General features: G+C 42.9%; 1 protein-coding gene across 4 annotated transcripts in view; it reads left to right on the top strand.

Moving 5' to 3' along the window:
• Window positions 1-20,287, top strand: part of LOC138975810 (septin-2-like) — a 125,832-nt gene that overhangs the window by 20,122 nt on the left and 85,423 nt on the right. Inside the window, exons 1-2 of one of the 4 annotated variants that reach the window (XM_070348563.1) lie at window positions 12,742-12,805; window positions 14,311-15,724. The exons of 1 other annotated variant lie outside the window; for it this stretch is intronic. In XM_070348563.1, the coding sequence (XP_070204664.1) occupies window positions 15,587-15,724 (138 nt within the window). In that variant the 5' untranslated portion in view covers window positions 12,742-12,805; window positions 14,311-15,586. Of the gene's footprint in view, window positions 1-12,741; window positions 12,806-12,902; window positions 15,725-20,287 lie in introns of those variants that run through there. 2 more of the 4 variants (XM_070348564.1, XM_070348565.1) reach the window with 2 other exon arrangements.

Genomic DNA, 20,287 nt, shown 5'->3' with positions numbered 1-20,287 from the left:
CAGGGAAATGCGGGTTGTTTGAAATTTAAATTTGTTAGTTTATCCGTTGCGCCCATTTTTAATTGGATCCTTGTTGGACTAGGGATGGGAAAGGGGGGTGGGGATGGTGGAGAAGGGAGGAGTAGGTATATTGAGGTTTTCAAAAAATGGCGTTTAACTCTCGTGGGTCTGTACTTGCTACCATGTGTCATCATGCAGGCAAGAAAATGTAGTTTCTACAAAGTCGTGTCAGCCGGTAGCCTTGCTGTGAGATTGATTGCCATTGTTTATTTGTTTCCTTGTTTGTTTCCTTGTTTGTTTCCACCAGCTGATCTTACGCCCGGTGTTACCAGCCACATAGACGGCTTCTTGGTTTTCCTTCGAGAACGTATCATGAAACCATAGCGCAATTGACTGAAAAATATCGTCAAAACCCATGCAACGTTTCTTGGCGGAAAATGCATACCTTACATTTGTATCCCAAACTGCACTCACATACATATATATATATAACTTGCACCCCCACCTGTGAAAGATTACTTTCTCCTTGCTTTTTGCTTAGTAGGTGACTTAGCTAAACGTGTTGCCCTCTCTGCTCGATGTAACCGATAAATATATCAGAAATATGTGCCCTTGTGTTTGGCAAAAAAATACATGAGATGTAGGCAGGATCTTGTCTTGTGATTGACAAGAAATCCAGAACGTCGAACATCAATCAATCAATCAATATGAGGCTTATATCGCGCGTATTCCGTGGGTACAGTTCAAAGCGCAGGGATTTTAATTTTTTTTAAATTTTTTTATGCAATTTATTTATGCCGTGTGAGATGGAATTTTTTTTACACATTACATCACGCATTCACATCGGCCAGCAGATCGCAGCCATTTCGGCGCATATCCTACTTTTCACGGCCTATTATTGGATTGGATTGGATTGGATAGGATTTACAGTCCAGTGAGGTTACCCTCATGGAAATTCGGGCTGCTTTCTCCCCGGGGAAAGCGAGCTGCCATACATACGGCGCTACCCAAGTCACACGGGTATTTTGGTGGACATTTTTATCTATGCCTGTACAATTTTGCCAGGAAAGACCCTTTTGTCAATTGTGGGATCTTTAACGTGCACACCCCAATGTAGTGTACACGAAGGGACCTCGGTTTTTCGTCTCATCCGAAAGACTAGCGCTTGAACCCACCACCTAGGTTAGGAAAGGGGGGAGAAAATTGCTAACGCCCTGACCCAGGGTCGAACTCGCAACCTCTCGCTTCCGAGCGCAAGTGCGTTACCACTCGGCCACCCATGTCGTGTCCATACCCATATCATCGAGTCCTTTAGTGACTTCGGACATTAAAGGGTCATTTCATTGATGGAAAGTCGGAATGGTTGATCAGTTGCGTGAGGCGTTGTATGTTGATTGGTCTGTTGGTAATGGTGGAATAATTAGGAGTATTAGAAACTGTCAAGACATTCTCAGAGTGTGTTTAAAACATGGTCAAGGCACACGTAGAGTGTGCTGTTCACATGCCCAAGTAGGCGTTTGAAACACGTCCTCCTATAGGCTAAGAGTTACGCAACGTCTCAAAATTTGAATTCTTTTGAAACAGCAAACTCGGGTACTATCAATTTCAAGCGGCACTGGTGTACTTAGCGTGCACCCCCACCTGTGAACATTTACTGTTTTGCTGTGTAGTGGCATGTTTGGAGCTGCTGTTCGCCCTCTGTGCTCGATGTTAGCGATAACGGAAATATTTGCCCCGTACTAAAAAACCGTTCGGCGTAAAAAAAATTTAAAAAATGTGTTCAAAGAGCAGAGAAGGGGGTATAAGAATCTTGGCAGAATCGTTTCTTATGATTGGCAGGAAATTTGGAACAAGGACTGTGTCGGTGTTACTTCCAGATTTACAGTGCAATGTTCATTTGCTATCTTTTTGTGATATTAAACATTGAGCTAAACTTCCTCAGTCTTCATCGAACACAGTAAAAATACAGAATTTGGCCTAAAAGCCGTCTCTCTTCTCTCTCTCTCTCACGCTGTGTGTGTGTGTGTGGGGGGGGGGGGGGTACACCAGCTCCTAGCGAAATGAATTTTCCACACGCCACAAATAACTCATTGGGTTCCTTCCATTTCACAATTGATTTAGGAGCAATCTGGCACGTTTGACAAATCGTTGTGGGGAAACGAGATTGATGAGTCAAATGATCTATTTGTACTTCTCTCTCTCTCTCTCTCTCTCTCTGTCTCTGTCTCTCTCTGTCTCTGTCTCTCTCTCTCTCTCTCTCTCTCTCTCTCTCTCTCTCTCTCTCTCTCTCTCTCTCTCTCTCTCTCTCTCTCTCTCTCTCATGTTTGCCTTTTCGTCCTTTTCTGCCTTTTCTTCTTATACCGACCTTGAGTTTCCAGTCCCCACCTTCGTCCAAAACACACGATTTTGGCTTTTCACTCTTTGTTTACTGCACCTTCTGTGTACACGTTGAGGACATTGAGGGGTGCAACGAATGAACTTTTACCTTGCCCTCTTTAATTTTATCTTGCGGCTGTGGGGCTCGTGTCTTTCTGTTGTGCAAAGCTGCGAAATAAAATTTTAAAAAACACGAAAGAATGAAGAGTGTAAGCAACTGGGGTTGATTTGTGGTTAACTCATCAGTGAATCGTACACCTTGATTTCTCGTCTCTGCTTACTTCTCTTCGTTAATGAGGCAGCTGCTACTAACGCTCTTATGTGTCTTGCTTTTTTCGCACGCCTGCAAGCGTGCAAACACACACGCTCGCACAAACACGCACGCACGCACGCTCACACACACACACACACACACACACACAGCGCGTGCGTACACACACCTGCACGCATTGTGACGCGGACATGCACACACACACACCACACACACACACATAAACACACGCGCACGCAAACACACACACACACACTCTCACACACTCTCACACACACACCTCCCTGTGAAAGGCTGACACATAAGTGCCATACCTTTTCTCCTTCTTTTACTCCGTTCGTTCTCGTATTCTTCTTTTTCTTCTTCTTCTTTCACCTCACACCTTTGCAGCGCGCAAATTGGTTGTATGTTCGAAGCAGGAAATGCGGACTGACTGTTAATTTGTGTTGGGGGGTGGAATTGGAATTTGCTGGCTTGCGTCTGTTAGGGTTATTTGTATGGTCTTCGTTGTTTCATATGGTGTGCCTTCAAAAAACGCGTGGGTGTTGAAATAACAGTTGTGTGTTTGTTCTTTCCCGGGTGTTTTCCAAATCATCCCAAACGGAAGTTTTTTAAAATGTGGTGCTTTTATATATTTTCGTTTCTTGATTCAGAGGAGAAGCTTTTGATTTCTGCTGCCGAACGTAGAGGAGCTAGGGAAATGCTCAAAAGATATGTATACCGAGAGGCATAAATTCCGCAAACGGAACTTTAAAAAATCACAAAAAATCAACTCAGTGGTGAATGTTTTCAATGTTTAAATATTTTATTTATTGGCCATTTTAGTGTTTATAAACCTTCGCTTAATTGATTTTGAATAGAACATCATGAAATGACAATTTTTCAAAAAAAGTGACTGAGTCCAAGCGCAATGATTTCGGAAAACGTTCAGTGTTCATCACGTTCAATGCTTTGGCCAGCTTTAAGCATCCCAATCGCTTGCTGTCTCTCTCCTTCATCAAGTCGTGGCATGATTGCGATATCTGGATACAGCCAAACAGCCAGTTGCATTTTATAGGGCCATACACTATCTTTTTTACGTTATTGTCTCCCGTTCAGCCCATTGTCTTTATTAGCACAGTGAGCTGTGGCTGGATCAGCAATACTGCAAAGCGCACGCTGACAGCGTGAAACATTAGCTCCAACACTCAAGATGTCAACTACAAATTACAGGTTCAATCTGATTTTCGTTTGAGAGCAAAATCGTTCAATGCACTATTTGCAGAATTTATGCCTTTCAGTATATATATATATGGACATGAATGTCCGTTTTAAGAGTTACTTCTTTCAGCCTTCGGATACTTTCTCTTCCCTCTTTTAACGCATAAGCATCGCGAGGTTCGTCACTTTCATGTTGACAGGCACCCTTGAATTAAAAGGGTTGTAAATGCTTCCAGGTGCCTTCAGCTAATTTTTTTCAACAGCTTAGCGGGTACAAAACTAAATGCGATGGCAGTTTTTAGACCTTTTAACAAATCAGTGTTTCTGGGGAGACAGCTCGCGCGAGTCCCGGGTAATATAAGACGCCACGTGCGCCTTGGTAAAATAAAAAGAAGCCTTTGATAAAGAAAAACACACACACAAATCAGACAAAATTTAAAAACCAATATATCACATTTAAGCGGTAGTGACTAAGATTCGCTAGAAAGATAGTACGAACCTTTATTCAGTTTAAGCAAAAGGAAAAGCGCACTCAAGGGCAAAACAGTGCAGGTAACCTTCCTTTAGCCATTGGCATGCAGAGGGTTCTGCCGTGTGCCAGGTCTCCGTTTGTTTTATGCGTGTCAGGGCAAGCAAGTGTACCTTGCCCTACGTAACATGTACATTAACCTCTTCACCACTCATTAGTCAGGGGGTTATGCGGTCGTTTGTGGCGAGTGTGGGTGGCGCGAACAAGGTGTTGGGGGTTTACTTTTATTGCTTGATGGAACAGTGTGACCTGTGATTTCGAAAAGGGAGGGAATGCTGGTTACTGTTTTGAAAATTAGAGCGGCACTTTGCGGTTGCAAGCGCTCAATTTGAACGTCTTTTTTTCTTCTTTTTATTTTGTCGGTGCTACTAAAGAGACGAATTCAGTAATAAGAAGAATGTAACATGTCGCTTTTTAAATACTTATCTAGATCTAGAATCCGACGTGTTTCACTTGGAGTTGGGTGTATTCTCTCTGGTTTGTCCCCCATCCCCCGTACCTTTCAATTTGGTTAGTATTTTGTGTTTATTCTTGCTGCTCTCCAACCCAGGGCATAATGTATGTCAAGAATGTTGCAACTTGCAGACTATGGCACGTGACATTGTGCAGTTTGAGACCTCTTATGGTTAAGGACTGTTGAGCATATTGCCCCAAAAGACGCCAGTGGCTCATTCAGACATTGAGCAGTTTGTGGTGTAGTGTTCTTTATCTTGCTGATCAGTTACAGTAAGTGCCAAAAGGCATGGAGTGTTTTCGCCATTGTGGTTTTGCCCGTGTCCGAAAGTTTTGCGATGGCGGAATGTTCCTACGGTTTTATTTATTTCAGAAAAGCCACAAAAGTCCAAATTCTCGACAGTTGTCATCATGAATGTTTAATCGGTAGAGTAGTAGACTATAACATTTGAGATTGTCGTTTTATGTTGACCTTGAGAAGTAATTTTTCGAAACAGTCTTACAAAATTTAATCTTGATTTTCTCTGCATGCAGGATTAGGTCTGTTTCGTGCACATCGTCTCTTTTGTTTTCCATATGGCATTAGGGAAGCAGAAATGTCTTCGATCAGAGAGTCTTGTCTCTGTAATGAATATGTTGTCTATACTATAATCCATGCATATTGTATGTCTGATTTAGTGTATTTCTTACCTTTGCGAAGTCTGAGTATGAGTGGTTTTGGTACTCTAAAAGTAAAAGACTATTTTCGTGTATATATCGTCGTTTTAGCCTTGTGGAACTACTTTCTACGTGGCGTTTTGAGAGCTGAAAGGTCGAGGGCCGTGGTTCCTTACTACTACTTGTATTGTAAAGTTACTTTCTTGCTTATCTTTCCAGAACTCATGCCTCTTGATTTTACCATTTAGTGTCCACGTGACCTTAAAAGAAGCAAGAAAAGTCGAACATGTCGCTGCTTTTGTTATTGCTTATTTCTCCAAATAATTTCCTTGGTGATCCTTTAAGAGCTGAAAAGTCGAGGGGTTGGGTTATGGTATCACACTACTTTGACTGCACCATTTTCTTCCATACCGCCTCAAAACTCATTTCTCTTGATTTAGTGTTCACGTGGCAAGAAAAGTCGAGGGTCTCGCTACGTTTATATTTCCTTTTTTCTTCTCTTCTGTTCTGGGACTATTTTCTTGGTGGCTTTTTGAGAAATGAAAAGTCGTTTTATGATAATAACTTTTACTACACAATTTTCTTCTTCACCTCCCCAAACAGGCAAACTCTATTCTCTTGGTGTATTTAGTGCACATGTGGCCTTTAAGAAGCAAGAGTGAAGTCGAGGGTTCTTAGGTCAGCCTCAACACTTGACCTGGGAGGCCATATTGTAGAGTGTTCTCATTGTCAAGTAGCGAACTGTGAAGAGGCTCACGCTACTCTCTACACTGGCACATTATTGCAGTAAGTTGTGCGCGGCAAAGCCGTTACGCCCTTGGCTTCATTCCGTTGCAGCTGAACCTGTCGTTTTGGGCTTTGTTTTCATATGCCTTGGAGTAAAAAGAAATGGTGTCAGTGTATAGATTGATGGGGTTTACAATAATCAAGATAATCAAGAAATGGGTGAATGAAAGTAACAAATAAAGGAGGAAAAGCATGACAAATACTGCTAAAGCACCTCCCTGGCCTCTCTTCGCGAAAGAGGGAGAGAGGGGGAAAGGGGTTGCGCAGTCATAACAAGTCGAGACACACACACACACACACACACACACACTTATGACCTTGCGAGCACAAACACACACCCAAACACACACCCTCACACATCCAATCACACACATAATACATTCACTTAGCTACACACACACACACACACACACACACACACACACACACACACGGACAATAATCTGTCTAAATAGCTCATCACAGACAGAAAGGAGCGTGATTTTTTTGTGGGGACGGGGTTTTGGGGTGGGTTGGGTGAGGTATGACAAGATGGATGGAATTAGGAATTCCATTTGATCAAAGTCGAGAACAGATTATTGTCCGTGTGTTTTTGCAAGGACGTGACAACTTGTGGTCTCTTTGATCAAAACCAGTGGTAGATCTTTTCCCTGTTTCTGATTATGAAGCCAAATCAGACATGGCGAGCCGAGCTGTTTACACGGGAAGGCGTGTGCCTCCCAACTTGAGAGAACAGACACCTGGTGATCTGAGCATGCAACACCCACACACACCTTGCGAAGAAAGTGAAAGTGACACAAAGTTAACTAACGAACGGTGATGCATGCTAGGGGGCCCGGGTAGCTCAAGTGGTAGAGCACAGGACTTGTGATCGAAAGGACACGGGTCAACTTTATGTGCAGACCCAGAGACGGTATCCATCTCCCACCCCCGTGTCACCACAATGGCACGTTAAAGATCTTGGTCATTCTACCATAAGTGCAGATGGCTGATACCACCTAAACACGTACATACATCAAAAGCCGTGAGGGCGTAAAAACTCAAATCGTATAAACCAATTCATGTCCAATATAGGCAATTAAGACCTGACGGACAATAAGCCCCTTAAAATTTACTTTTTTGATGCATGCACACAGTGGGGATGAGATACATGCACGCGGACAAGTGTTACTGTTGATACCTGTCATTCCTCCCACCATATACCTGGCTCAGGTGTGTTATGTAAGATAGGTATGCGGTTCTTGGTGTTCGCCTGCAAGGGATTATTTTACCACACGCTGTTGTGCAGATAGTGTGAAGCGTATAGACTTGAATTGCTTGTGGAGATGGTTAATTCGTGGTTTTTGATTTCTGGCTTTGTTAGGATGTAAAGGATTAAGTGTAACGTCGATTAGAATGATTGCGTATTGGCGTCGTTATATCCCGAAGCATTCACACGAGAGAGAAAACTCGTAAAAGTGCAGTACGTTCAGAAATTATATCAGTTGTGCATTGAAACTGCTTTATGACGCTACGATGCAAATCAGAGAAGAAGGTTACTGAATAGGTTTTTTACATTTCACAGAGATGAGGATCTTATCCTTTTGTGAGGAATAGACGATTTTCGGAAATATCTCTGTCGGGTTTGCATAGGTTCTGAAAGAGTGAGTAGCCTTGCATTTGCGCAGACAAACATTCTCATGTGCTTCCTGTACACGTGTTTGAGACACGCCTTCTCGCTACTAGTGACTGGCCTATAATGTCACGCGGGGAAACATTCTGTATTCGTGTATTCCTCCTTTATAACTCCTCTTGGTACTCATGCAGTTTGCTACTTAAGAAAAGATGGTCAAGCAAGTTTAATTCATTATAAAGCAGCAATCAGCCCCATGGTCGTGAGTTAATCATTGCCTGTCTTCTTTTCATTCATGGATAAGAAATGTATGCATCTTGACATTTATTTATTGAATTATCTTTTCTTCAAATTTTTAAACTTGTATTCTCTTTTCCTCCTTTTTGGGTCTTTTATATTCCCATAGATCTCTGATAGATTCCCATAGATCTTCAGTTGCATGGACGGAACGTTTTTGTTTTAGTGTTCGTAAAACGGTCAGTCACAAATAAGTATTATGTGTCTTTACAGAACTCCTCTGACATTGCCACTCTTTCAGTGTCATAATAATTATGCTAAACTTGACTTCAAGAAAGATGTGTTGTTGTTTAGCCTTGCATATTTGGACCTGTCCTCAGTCATACTATGCATACTTCTTGTGACATCTCGTGTCATTCCGTGAAATCTCGCGTTCCGTGTTGTGAGATACTTAGTGGTTTGACAAATGGCCTTGACTGTTGACATGTCAGTGGTTAATTAGCATATTGTTGAAAAGCCACCATCTTCTTTTTAAATTGTTGTATATGTACATGTTACCGTTGAAAAGTTGTGTTACTTTCAGTCCCCACGACTAAGTCTTGACGTGTGTTTTACACTCTGACTCCATTGGCATTCTTCTTCGTCGTCTTTTTTGATTTTTTTAAATTTTTTATTTGGTGGAGGGAGAGGGGGAGGTTGCGTTAAAATGTGGAGGGGAATAAGTTATGGGATGTTTTATAAATTGAAATTAAGACATCCACTGCGTGGGAACTTGCGCAAAAAGAAGAATATTGAATTAGAATATATTCTAACATATTTGTTTTTCTGAGTGTGCGAAGCAAAGCGCTTGATTAATTTTATCGTTGTCCTCGATTTAAATTCTCTGCGGAAAAGACTCATATGTCTTGCTGTCAAGATAGCCTTTCTTTCTTTATTTGGTGTTTAACGTCGTTTTCAACCACGAAGGTTATATCGCGACGGAAGATAGCCTGGAGTCTTCTTTGTTTCAATATTTTAGAATTTATTTTTAAAGGGAAAAAACGAGCACATAAAATAAAGCAACACCCCTGGCCGCTCCCATCTGTGCGTGCTATCACATCAAGCAAATGGCTTGGCGGACAGACTTGAAATTATCTGATGTTGAGTCACTCGTCTGACTGAACCTGACTGCATGATTTGACAGTGCCTTTTAAACTGAGTGAGAGAGGGGGGAGGGGGTAGTTCGTGAGAGAGAGAGAGAGAGAGAGAGAGAGAGAGAGAGAGACAGACAGACAGAGACAGACAGAGACAGACAGACAGAGACAGACAGAGAGAGAGATCAGTCATTACCAAGTCTGAAAATCGGGAGAAAAATCAATGAAGTCGGAGTTGCGGCAAGGTTGAATTTAGCCGTCTCAGTTTGACAAAGTGTCCTTGCGAGGGGGGGGGGGGGGGGGGGGGGGAGGGGTCAATCGATTTTTTTTTTAAATCAGGGGCAGAGACAATTATTAATTTAGCCGTCCGTTGTTGTTGTCTTTTGTTTTGTTTTTTGGACAGTGCAGTATCATTGCACAGAGCGGGAGGGGGGGGGGAGGAGGGGGCATGCTTTCAAGTCCAAAATTGGCAGAAAATGTAGTCACGCAGGCAGGAGCGCAGTGACAGAGGATGTGGAGAGGGGAATGCAAGTCTGAATACGAACGACAATGTAGTCCGGAGAGCGACAAGGTGATCTTGAATTGATTGGAATCGTGGAGGCTTTTGCAGCCGAGGCTCAGATGACTGTCACCAGTGTGGTGTGACGCAGTGCGAGAATTGGAGGCGAGACGAAATTGGGAACCATGTCTCTCTCCCTCCTACCCCTTTCTCTGTTCCTCCCTCCCCCTATCCCCCCTCTCTCTCTCTCTCTCTCTCTCTCTCTCTCTCTCTCTCTCTCTCTCTCTCTTTCTCTCTCTCCTACCCCTTCCTCTGTTCCTCCTTCCCCCTATCCCCCCTCTCTCCCTCCTAACCCTTTCTCTGTTCCTCCCTCTCCCTATCCCCCCTCTCTCCCTCCTACCCCTTTCTCTGTTCCTCCCTCCCCCTATCCCCTCTCCTCTCTCTCTCCCTCCTACCCCTTTCTCTGTTCCTCCCTCCTCCTATCACCCCTTCTCTCTCTCTCTCTCTCTCTCTCTCTCTCTCTCTCTCTCTCTCTCTCCTCCCCCCCCCCCCCCCCCCCCCGCATCCGCGAGTTTAAGGGGAAGCGCAAGAGCATTTCGAATATACAACAACAAAAACACATACGTACACTTAAAACTGTTTTGTGAAGGAGTGGAATTAATAGTGAAAAGAGGAGGGAAAAAAGAAACTGGCCAAAAAGAGAATTTAAATCAAAACTTGACTAAATGTAAAAAGAACTTGGAATAGAAAAAAGGACGGCATACAATCCCGCCGTACACTAACACGACGACAGCGCATCCGTCGCCTACTGCACCACTGCTCGCGCCAGAAAAAACGATGAGACACACACAGTTGACTTTCCCGTCTCCCTCCCTCCCCCCCCCCCCCCTCTCTCTCTCTCTCTCTCTCTCTCTCTCTCTCTTTTGTGTGCTCCTTATAATTATGCTGACCTGATTGAGCAAACCTCTCAAAATGTTAAAAAAAATTGTAACGATCAAAGATCATGTCAGTGTAATATTATTTAAATGCGTTTTATGTGTATGCTATTTTTGTTGTTTTTGTCGATTGCTTAAAAAATAGTAATAATGTTTTGGGTTTTTTGGAAACGTTAATGTGATGCTATGTATCAGAGATGCAACGATTATGAAAAACTGTTTGCAGATTTACGTGTGGAAGGGCATGTGAATGGATGGATGGAGGGTTGAATAGATGGATGACGGATGAATAGTTGGACAGACAGACGGATGATTAGATGGATGGATGACAGAAGGACATGAGATGGATGGATGGATGGTTGGATGGATGGGTGGATGGAAGGATGTCAGAGTGACATGAGTGAAGTGTGATAGAGACTGGACTTTGTGTTGATGCATTACTGCCCATTTTTAAACGTTTTGCTGTTGTAAATGCGTGTTTTCATTGTTGTCATGTCAACTCGACTGCCATTATGATGATGTTGATTATTATTATGATTAATATTATTATGATTATTATTCATGAAGCATGTAATTTTGAAACTTTGTACACCCCGAATTGAAATGGGCCCAAGGCCAAATCAATAAACCATCCAGACTCCAGACTCTCTCTCTCTCTCTCTCTCTCTCTCTCTCTCTCTCTCTCTCTCTCTCTCTCTCTCTCTCTCTCTCTCTCCCTCTCTCTCTCTCTCTCTCTCTCTCTCTCTCTCGTCCCTCTCTCTCTCGTCTCTCTCTCTCTCTCTCTCTCTCTCTCTCTCTCTCTCTCTCTCTCTCTCTCTCTCTCTCTCTCTCTCTCTCTCTCTCTCTCTCTCTCTCTCTCTCGTCCCTCTCGTCCCTCTATCTCTCTATATCCTACCTTTTTACATTTAGTCAAGTTTTGACTAAATGTTTTAACATAGAGGGGGAATCGAGACGAGGGTCGTGGTGTGTGTGTGTCTGTGTCTGTGCGTGTGGGTGTGTGTAGAGCGATTCAGAGTAAACCACTGGACCGATCTTAATGACATTTTACACGAGAGTTCCTGGGTATGATAATCCCAGACTAGTTTTTTCATTGTTTCGATAAATGTCTTTGATGACGTCATATCCGGCTTTTTGTAAAAGTTGAGGCGGCACTGTCACACCCTCATTTTTCAATAAAATTGATTGAAATTTTGGCCAAGCAATCTTCGACGAAGGCCGGACTTCGGTATTGCATTTCAGCTTGGAGGCTTAAAAATTAATTAATGACTTTGGTCATTAAAAATCTGAAAATTGTAATTAAAATTATTTTTTTATAAAATTATCCAAAATTACGTTCATCTTATTCTTCATCCTTTTCTGATTCCAAAAACATATAAATATGTTATATTTGGATTAAAAACAAGCTCTGAAAATTAAAAATATAAAAATTATGATTAAAATAAAATGTCCGAAATCGATTTAAAAACAATTTAATCTTATTCCTTGTCGGTTCCTGATTCCAAAAACATATAGATATGATATGTTTGGATTAAAAACACGCTCAGAAAGTTAAAACGAAGAGAGGTACAGAAAGGCGTGGTATGCAGCACAGCGCAACCAATACCGCGCTAAACAGGCTCGTTAATTTCACTGCCTTTTGCACGAGCGGCGGACTACGGTTATTGTGAAAAAAGGCAGTGCGTTCAGTTTCATTCTATGCGTTCCACAGCTTGACTAAATGTAGTAATTTCGCCTTACGCGACTTGTTCTTTTTCTGTTCCTCCCACATTTCTTTCTCTCTCGTCCCAGACCTCTATCTCTCTGTCCTAAACCATTCTCTTTCTGTTACTCCCTCCTCATCCCACCCCCCCCCCCCCCCCTCTCTCTCTCTCTCTCTCTCTCTCTCTCTCTCTCTCTCGTTTCATCGCACGCGCATCGTCTCTTCTCGGGTTTGACAGTTTGTGCCATTTCGCCCGCAACGTTGAAAATCGGGGCCTGAAAGATTTGAGACAGTGGAGCGATCTGGCGCGCTTGAGCGAACTGCGGCGCTCATTTTGTGTCGGGGTTGCTTTTAGTCGTCTCCGAAGATCTGTGTTTACTCTTGTGGCTGTGCTGAGCAGGCTTGTGAAGTCGAACTTGTATGTAGCGCGCTTTTTCGTCAACGCTTTTGCTAGTTCTTAGGCGTGTGTGTTTGTATGGTTGGGCGCATTTCTGTCGCACCTTTTGGCGGATTTCTATCACACTTTTAGGCGAATTTCTTTATTATTTGTCAGTGAGAGCGCGAAAGATAGCGGAGAAATCAGTCAGGCTTTCGCTTCGTCAGTCTTCGTCGCATTGGAGAATCGAGTGGGCGTGTGTGCGAGTGTGTAGATCAGTTGTGGAGTGCAGTGCAGTCTAGTCTAGAATGACTTGGGGTTTTCCAGGAATGCGCAAAGGCTGACGTGTCTTCCTCTTGGCGGTGCTTCGCTGTTATGACTGGATGTTTAGCGGGTGTTCAGTTCTTGACGGTTTTGCCTGTCAGTCTAGGTATTGCTTGAGTCGTTGATTGATGGACGGATTGGTGGAATAGTGAATGAAATATCTGACTTTTTTGCAAAGGCTGACTGGTTTTCTTCTTGGTGGTGCTTCGTTGTTGGATGTGTGTGTTTGTGTTCAGTTTTAGGGTCGCCTGTCAGTGTAGATGTGTAGCTGATTGATCGATTGACGGATAGATGAGTTAATGAATGAATTATCTGACTGATGTGGATAAGCGTTTATAGGTGTATTTTGTTTTGGTGAGGCATCGTTGTTTCCACTGGATAATAGTCACTTCCAGACCTGCTGGTCAGTCTCGGCGTTCTTTGATTGAATGGTGTGATGAGTTGATTAGCAGACCAAACGATTCTTCCGTCGAACGATTGATGTATCGATCGATACTAAGAGTGCCTTTGCATAGATCAATCGATCTATGGAATGGTGACTTGATTGACTGATCGATTCATCTGTCGGTCGATGCTTGGGCAGTCTGCAGCCTAGAATCTTCCAGTAGTGTGCTGTTTCCCTGTCTTAGGGTCAGACATAACTGATGAGACTTTCACGACAATTTCGATTTTCCGTCATTTCCAAGGCCAAAGCCGAAGGGGTTTTGTCTTTTTGTTCACTCGGCACTTAAAAGTCAGCATCAACCACATATTTATTTTCTCACTAGTAGCAATTTCAGTACCACAGATTTTGCTCAATGTGTCAGTGAAACTTTCTCGATCTCATGTCTAATACATGGATTCGTGAGTTGATTGACTGATCGATCAATTCTTCCATGGTAGTATTGATCTGTCGGCGAGATGTTCAGTCAGTCTGTGGCCTAGAATCTTCCACCAGTCTGGTTTGTGTTTCTGTGTTAGGTCACAGTGTTCCGCCGTGGTAGAGCTGTGTCTGTTTCTCCTTTCGCTTTAGTTCCATGTTTCTGCTTCTGCAGCGAAACTCATCGTCTGCTTTTCCGCGGTTAAAAACGACAAAAAATGTTCTCCAGACGGAAATGATTGGAAGCTAAGAAGAAGAATGTCGGTTTCGTGAATCAAGAGAAAGAATGTGGTCTTGTTTGTGATCCGAGAAGAATGCTGGTTCTGTGAATCAGTGTATAAGAGAAAGGTTTTTTCTTTATCAGGTGTAATCAGTGATTCATCGATGTAGCAGCAACAACAGCAGCTGTTTTTGCCGGTGACTGGTGGATGTTTTGACTGTGACTTTGGCACGGGAAAGGAAGTCCATTCATGTGTGCGTAAAGGGGAAATCGAAACTGAATATTAACAACTGTCTGTCTCGTTCTCTGCAATGCGTGAAACGAGAGCAAAAGTCTTTGTCATGAGCTGACAAACAGCAAGTATTCTGTCATAATGTGGATCAAGTGATGGAGACTGAAGTTCAGTGTGTTTAGAAACAGCTTTCTGATGCTTAAGTTGACATATCGTGCTATGAACTGAACTCCCGCTCTGGAATATGGATTTGTAACGGAATAAGGATCAGTAGACTACATTTCGTCTTGGAATATTTGGAGCTTCGTTAGATCGTGGTGTGGATTTTGAGTGACTGTGCTGTAAACTGCAGATATTGTGAAGTGCAGATTTGTGATTACTCGTTGTCTGGCCGTAAACGGTGGTGGATTTATTGCACGACAGACATCGTCAACGCTGTTAATTGACAGCTGCAATGAGAACGTCTCGACCTCTCGATGCTTTGAGGAAAAGACTGGCGTAAATATCATAATCTCTGCAGCAGGTTGCCTGGCTTACGAATTCCATACGAGCTATGAAGTAATACGAATCTTGACAGAAACAATACGCACATATGTATGTAGTCGCTATTTTTCTTGCGCTGTGTGAGATGTGAGAAATCTTGTGTGTGTTGTCATACACTAACGCACACACACGGATGTGCAATCACTTGCCGTCTCGAGTGGCGTGTTGTTGTGGAGAAGCTCTCGTGTCATTCCTTCAAGCAGCATAATTATACAGTCCATAGACGGCTGCATCGAAAGACGGATTTATATCAACTTTGTTCGCATTGGAGCTGGAGCATTAAATCCACGTTGACACTTTCACAGGCTTCTACATTCCATATTTATCCATCACTCTGCGTGGGTGATCTGTGAAAACTATACGTGTGTCATTGCGTCCAGTGTCTTTGTCATTCCGTCGACCACTGTAGTTCTCACATAAAGTAAACCAGCAGCTGCACAGACAAACGGATTAAGCCATATTCTCCTTGGCTTTGTCTTTCATTGGTGCAACTATCACGCGCTTCCACATTCCATATTTTCCAAATGTGGATTTTCTCTTTGTGTTTGTGATATTGGCTAAGACATCACAACGCTACATTCCATATTGTTTCCGTGCGACTTTTCTCTGTACATGACGTTGTGTGGAAAGTGAACAACTGTCACTATGGAGAACGGTGGGGGTGAAAATAACCACCGGGAGGATACTCCTAACGGGAAGGAGGGTCGAAGGGGAAAAAAACTCATACGGATTACTTCGAAGGCTGGAGAAATGACGTTTGGAAAATTGCTGACTAGCCCCATGGTAAGTTTGCTATTTTCATGATATGTTTGGAGAGCTTGCTGCTTACTTTAGGTCGATTTAAAAAAGGATATAATTATACATGTATTTTGGGGAGGGCCGATATATATATAGTGGAAAACTGGATAAAGGGGTAGTGGATGTGTGTGTGTGTGTGTGTGTGTGTGTGTGTGTGTGTGTGTGTGTGTGTGTGTGTGTGTGTGTGTTCAGAATCGGACATAGGTAAAGGAGACATGTCGGCTGCAGGGATCAAGATCAATCTTAACACACACACACACACACACACACACACACACACACACACACACACACACCTCAAAATACTTCATTCAAGAGACAATTTAAAGCATAACTCAACAGAGACACCTGTATGGAACACACTGAAACCACTTTTTACACAGGTGTTCCCACATTCACACAGAGAATACCCTTTCACCATGCATGCCGTCAGACTCAGAGACTGCAGAGAACACAGTCTCCAGCGTAGCCAGCCTGGAATATCTTTGGTCAAGTGTTCCAACCTGCAGCTCGACAGCCAACCACTGATAAAGTCAAGGTGGTGAAAGGGGGAAGAACTGATAACCTCCGGTCTTATCTAGTCTCTCCACCACCTCTCCCCGATAACGCTTCAACGTTTGGAACCTCGTCAAACTCATTCCACAACAAACATTTCCCTGACTGCGGAAACGTTGGGTAGCGTTGATTGTGGTTTTTCTTTTTCTTTCGAAATTGTAAGAGCAAATTCCTTTATCAAAGAAAAACATACATGAATACGAGCTTTAATATCGGGGATATGAGTTTGGATTGAAATCTCGTAAATAAATGGCTCAACAAACAGTTATCACTGACTGTGAAAAAAAGTGGGCGTCGTCAATTTTGCTTTCATTTTATTTGTAAGAGCGATTAACTTTATCGAAGGGCCGAAATGTAGACATTATCACAGACAAATTAATTCCACAACAGACAGTTGGAACACTGACTATGACAACGTTTGACTGCACAGATTAGGTTTTAATTGAATGTTCGATCTTGCAAGACTTTATGAAAGTCAAACCAGCTGAAATGTAGGCATGATTGTGTAAAAAATAATTTCACAACAGACAATCTTCCCTGGCTGTCGAAATTGGCTTTGGGCAGCGTAGATACCATTTCCATTTCATTTGCGACCCTGTGAGAGCAAGTTATTTTATCAAAAGACAAACCAGCCAAACTGAAGACATGATCGTTGACAAACTAATTCCACAACATCTTTGCCTGGGGTAACCTTTGGATGGCTTAGATTTGGTTTACAATTTATTTGCGAACCTATAAGAGCAAGTTCCTTTGTCAAACTCAAAGACAAACAAACCAGCCGACTGTACGGGCATGATCGTAGACAACCGAATTCCACAACAGACAGTTATCACTGACTTGTCAAAACCTTCTGGATGGCATAGATTTAGTTTTCATTTTATTTTACGACCTTGTCAGAGCAAGTTCCTTTATCAAAGACAAATCAACAGAAATGTGAACATCACCTCCGAAACCTCGTCTGTGTCATTCTGCAAGATAGTCTCGCTGATTCTCGTGACATGTAAACTTCACCGTAAATGTTATTATTACTTGCAAATAATCGAGTTTTTATTTCTGAACCACCCAGAATTGGAACTTGAACGAAGATAGAATTTTGTTAAATTTTTGTGACTGATTTCACAGCAGTCTTTCTGCACCAGGCCCCCCCCCCCCCCCCCCCCCCAAAAAAAAAATAATTTTAATTAAAAATAATAACCCTTGGTGAAATGTTCGCTCGGAGCTTGTCCCGGGATGATTCACAATACGACAGTTGATTCGGAAAGGAATTGCTAACTTCAGTGACCAAAAACTTTTGTTTGATGCCGTTGATGACAATCTGTAAACACGGCAATGTTTGGTTGACATATATATACACTTTCATTTAGATTACATTTTCGCAAACACTCTTTTCGGATTAAGCCCATGAGTGGCATTCAAGTCATACATGCAGGCAGATTTAGTGGTGTCACTGTTAGCATAATGCGGAGATAAGAATTGCCTTCCGTACGACCAAGACATGGTTTAGTTAAGAGTTGTTTAATGCAAAGGAGTAATGGGGAAACGTGGGTGGGAGAATTCACTGTGACCCAGGTTCACTTCGATTATGTTTTATCTCTTTGATTCCTTCCCTTTGTTTATTTACCTTTTCTGATCCAAGAATAGCCTCCCTTGCTCTTCTGTCCGTTTGTTTTGGTTTGTGAATCGTTACATCTGTGGTTCTTCTTTCTGTTCTATCGTCTTGTCTTGATATTTTGTATTCTTTGTTAATGTGCCTGAAGAAGACCCAAAGGTCAAAACATCGCCTTTTTGTTTTGTTTCGTCGTCTGCGTTCACACGTGCATAAATACACTTTTTACAAGAAAGAAAACCAAGTTGTGCTAACGTGAATTCCATAGTGTTGAATTAAACAGATAGTCAGCTGCCCCCCCCCCCCTCTCTCTCTCTCTCTCTCTCTCTCTCTCTCTCTTTGGCGACACAAAGTCATGTTCAGCTGTGCTTGACACCGTGTCCTTTGTTTCTGTTGCTTTCGCGTCTGTCTGCAGTCATGAGTCACCTAGGGGTGGCTTTTTGACTCACATGCGAAGCAAAAGTGAGTCTATGTACTCACCCGAGTCGTCCGTCCGTCCGTCCGTCCGTCCGTCCGGACGTCCGTCCGGACGTCCGTCCGTCCGGCCGTCCGAAAAACTTTAACGTTGGATATTTCTTGGACACTATTCAGTCTATCAGTACCAAATTTGGCAAGATGGTGTATGATGACAAGGCCCCAAAAAACATACATAGCATCTTGACCTTGCTTCAAGGTCAAGATCGCAGGGGACATAAATGTTGTCTAAAAAACAGCTATTTTTCACATTTTTCCCATTTTCTCTGAAGTTTTTGAGATTGAATACCTCACCTATATATGATATATAGGGCAAAGTAAGCCCCATCTTTTGATACCAGTTTGGTTTACCTTGCTTCAAGGTCAAGGTCACAGGAGCTCTTCAAAGTTGGATTGTATACATATTTTGAAGTGACCTTGACCCTGAACTATGGAAGATAACTGTTTCAAACTTAAAAATTATGTGGGGCACATGTTATGCTTTCATCATGAGACACATTTGGTCACATATGATCAAGGTCAAGGTCACTTTGACCCTTATGAAATGTGACCAAAATAAGGTAGTGAACCACTAAAAGTGACCATATCTCATGGTAGAAGCACCATTGTATTTCCTATGTCTTGAATTAACAGCTTTGTGTTGCATGACCTTGGATGACCTTGACCTTGGGTCAAGGTCACATGTATTTTGGTAGGAAAAATGTGTAAAGCAGTTCTTAGTGTATGATGTCATGAAAGGTCAAGGTCAAGCATGTGAGTCGTATGGGCTTTGCCCTTCTTGTTTAAGCGATGAAGTGGCGATTTGAAAGACTGGTTGTGATGAGGGGAGTTTTTTTTCTTCTGCGAACGCTTCGTTGTTGCTGGAGGTTGTAACACGAGCGAGCACGCGCCTCCCTCATTCGCCAAACAGTCGCGAGTTTTCTCTCACAGGCGAATGAAATGTGCATTACTGTTGCCCTGTGTGTGGGGGGGGGGGGGGAGGAATGGATGTGTGTGTGGGGAGGGGTGTGTGTGTGTGTGATCGCCAAACTGTCCGGAGCATGTTACTGTTCAATCACTGGCGGTCTTATAAAGTTTACTATGTGCAAAAAAGTAAATTGACCGTTCATTCTGTCAGGTGATAGACGGTATGATTATCACTCTGACCTCATGAGTGTAAGTTCCAGGCTACGGGAGGACATTCGAGTCTCCCTGCCGTTGTCTTTTCTCGGCGAAGCCCGATGACACAAAACGTAAATTATTCGGACAAGAGACGCTGCAGATAGCCATTAGCTCATCGAGAATGGCCAGTGTGTGCTTTATTGGGCCTCTGTTGGATCGCTTTTGATCGCTGTCAGAACAAACGAGACCCGACCTAAACAAACCATTTGGCTGATTTGGTGTGCCACAGTATGATAGAGAAACACCAAGGTTAATCTGCAGGTCACTCTTTTAAGGATCGCGGGGATCAGTCTCTAATCACGCTAATGACGGGTTCCGATATCGCTGCGTGTATTCCATGGGTCTAGGGTTAGGGTGGGGTGGGACCAGGGTTCGTCTCCTTTTTGGCGAATTTTGAGGGGTAGCGAAAAACGAGACTTTGTCGAAGGACTGCTATGCATGAAATGAAAATGCGCTGAGTCAGCGTCTTGAATGGTGAAGAGGGGGTGGGTTTGGGGTGTGGCAGAGGGTTGAATGGCCCTTCCTTTATAAATTCCTGTTCCAGATACCTCGGCAAATATGTTGAAGATAATGACTGTAAACACAATAGTTGTACGATGAACCGCAAGAAGTTACATTGATTGAGGGGACGTGTTGGAGGCGATGGTGGAAAAGGGGGTTGAGAATAATATCAGAAGGTTGATTTGCCCTCGTTGGGCCGATTTCGGATAGCCTCATCTCGGCTTGTTTTTATCCTTTGGTGGATATTTGAG

Source organism: Littorina saxatilis, linkage group LG9, assembly GCF_037325665.1.
Source record: "Littorina saxatilis isolate snail1 linkage group LG9, US_GU_Lsax_2.0, whole genome shotgun sequence".
NCBI lineage: Eukaryota > Metazoa > Mollusca > Gastropoda > Littorinimorpha > Littorinidae > Littorina > Littorina saxatilis.
Note: the sequence above shows the minus strand (reverse complement) of the source record. Positions and strands in the feature narration are given on the sequence as shown.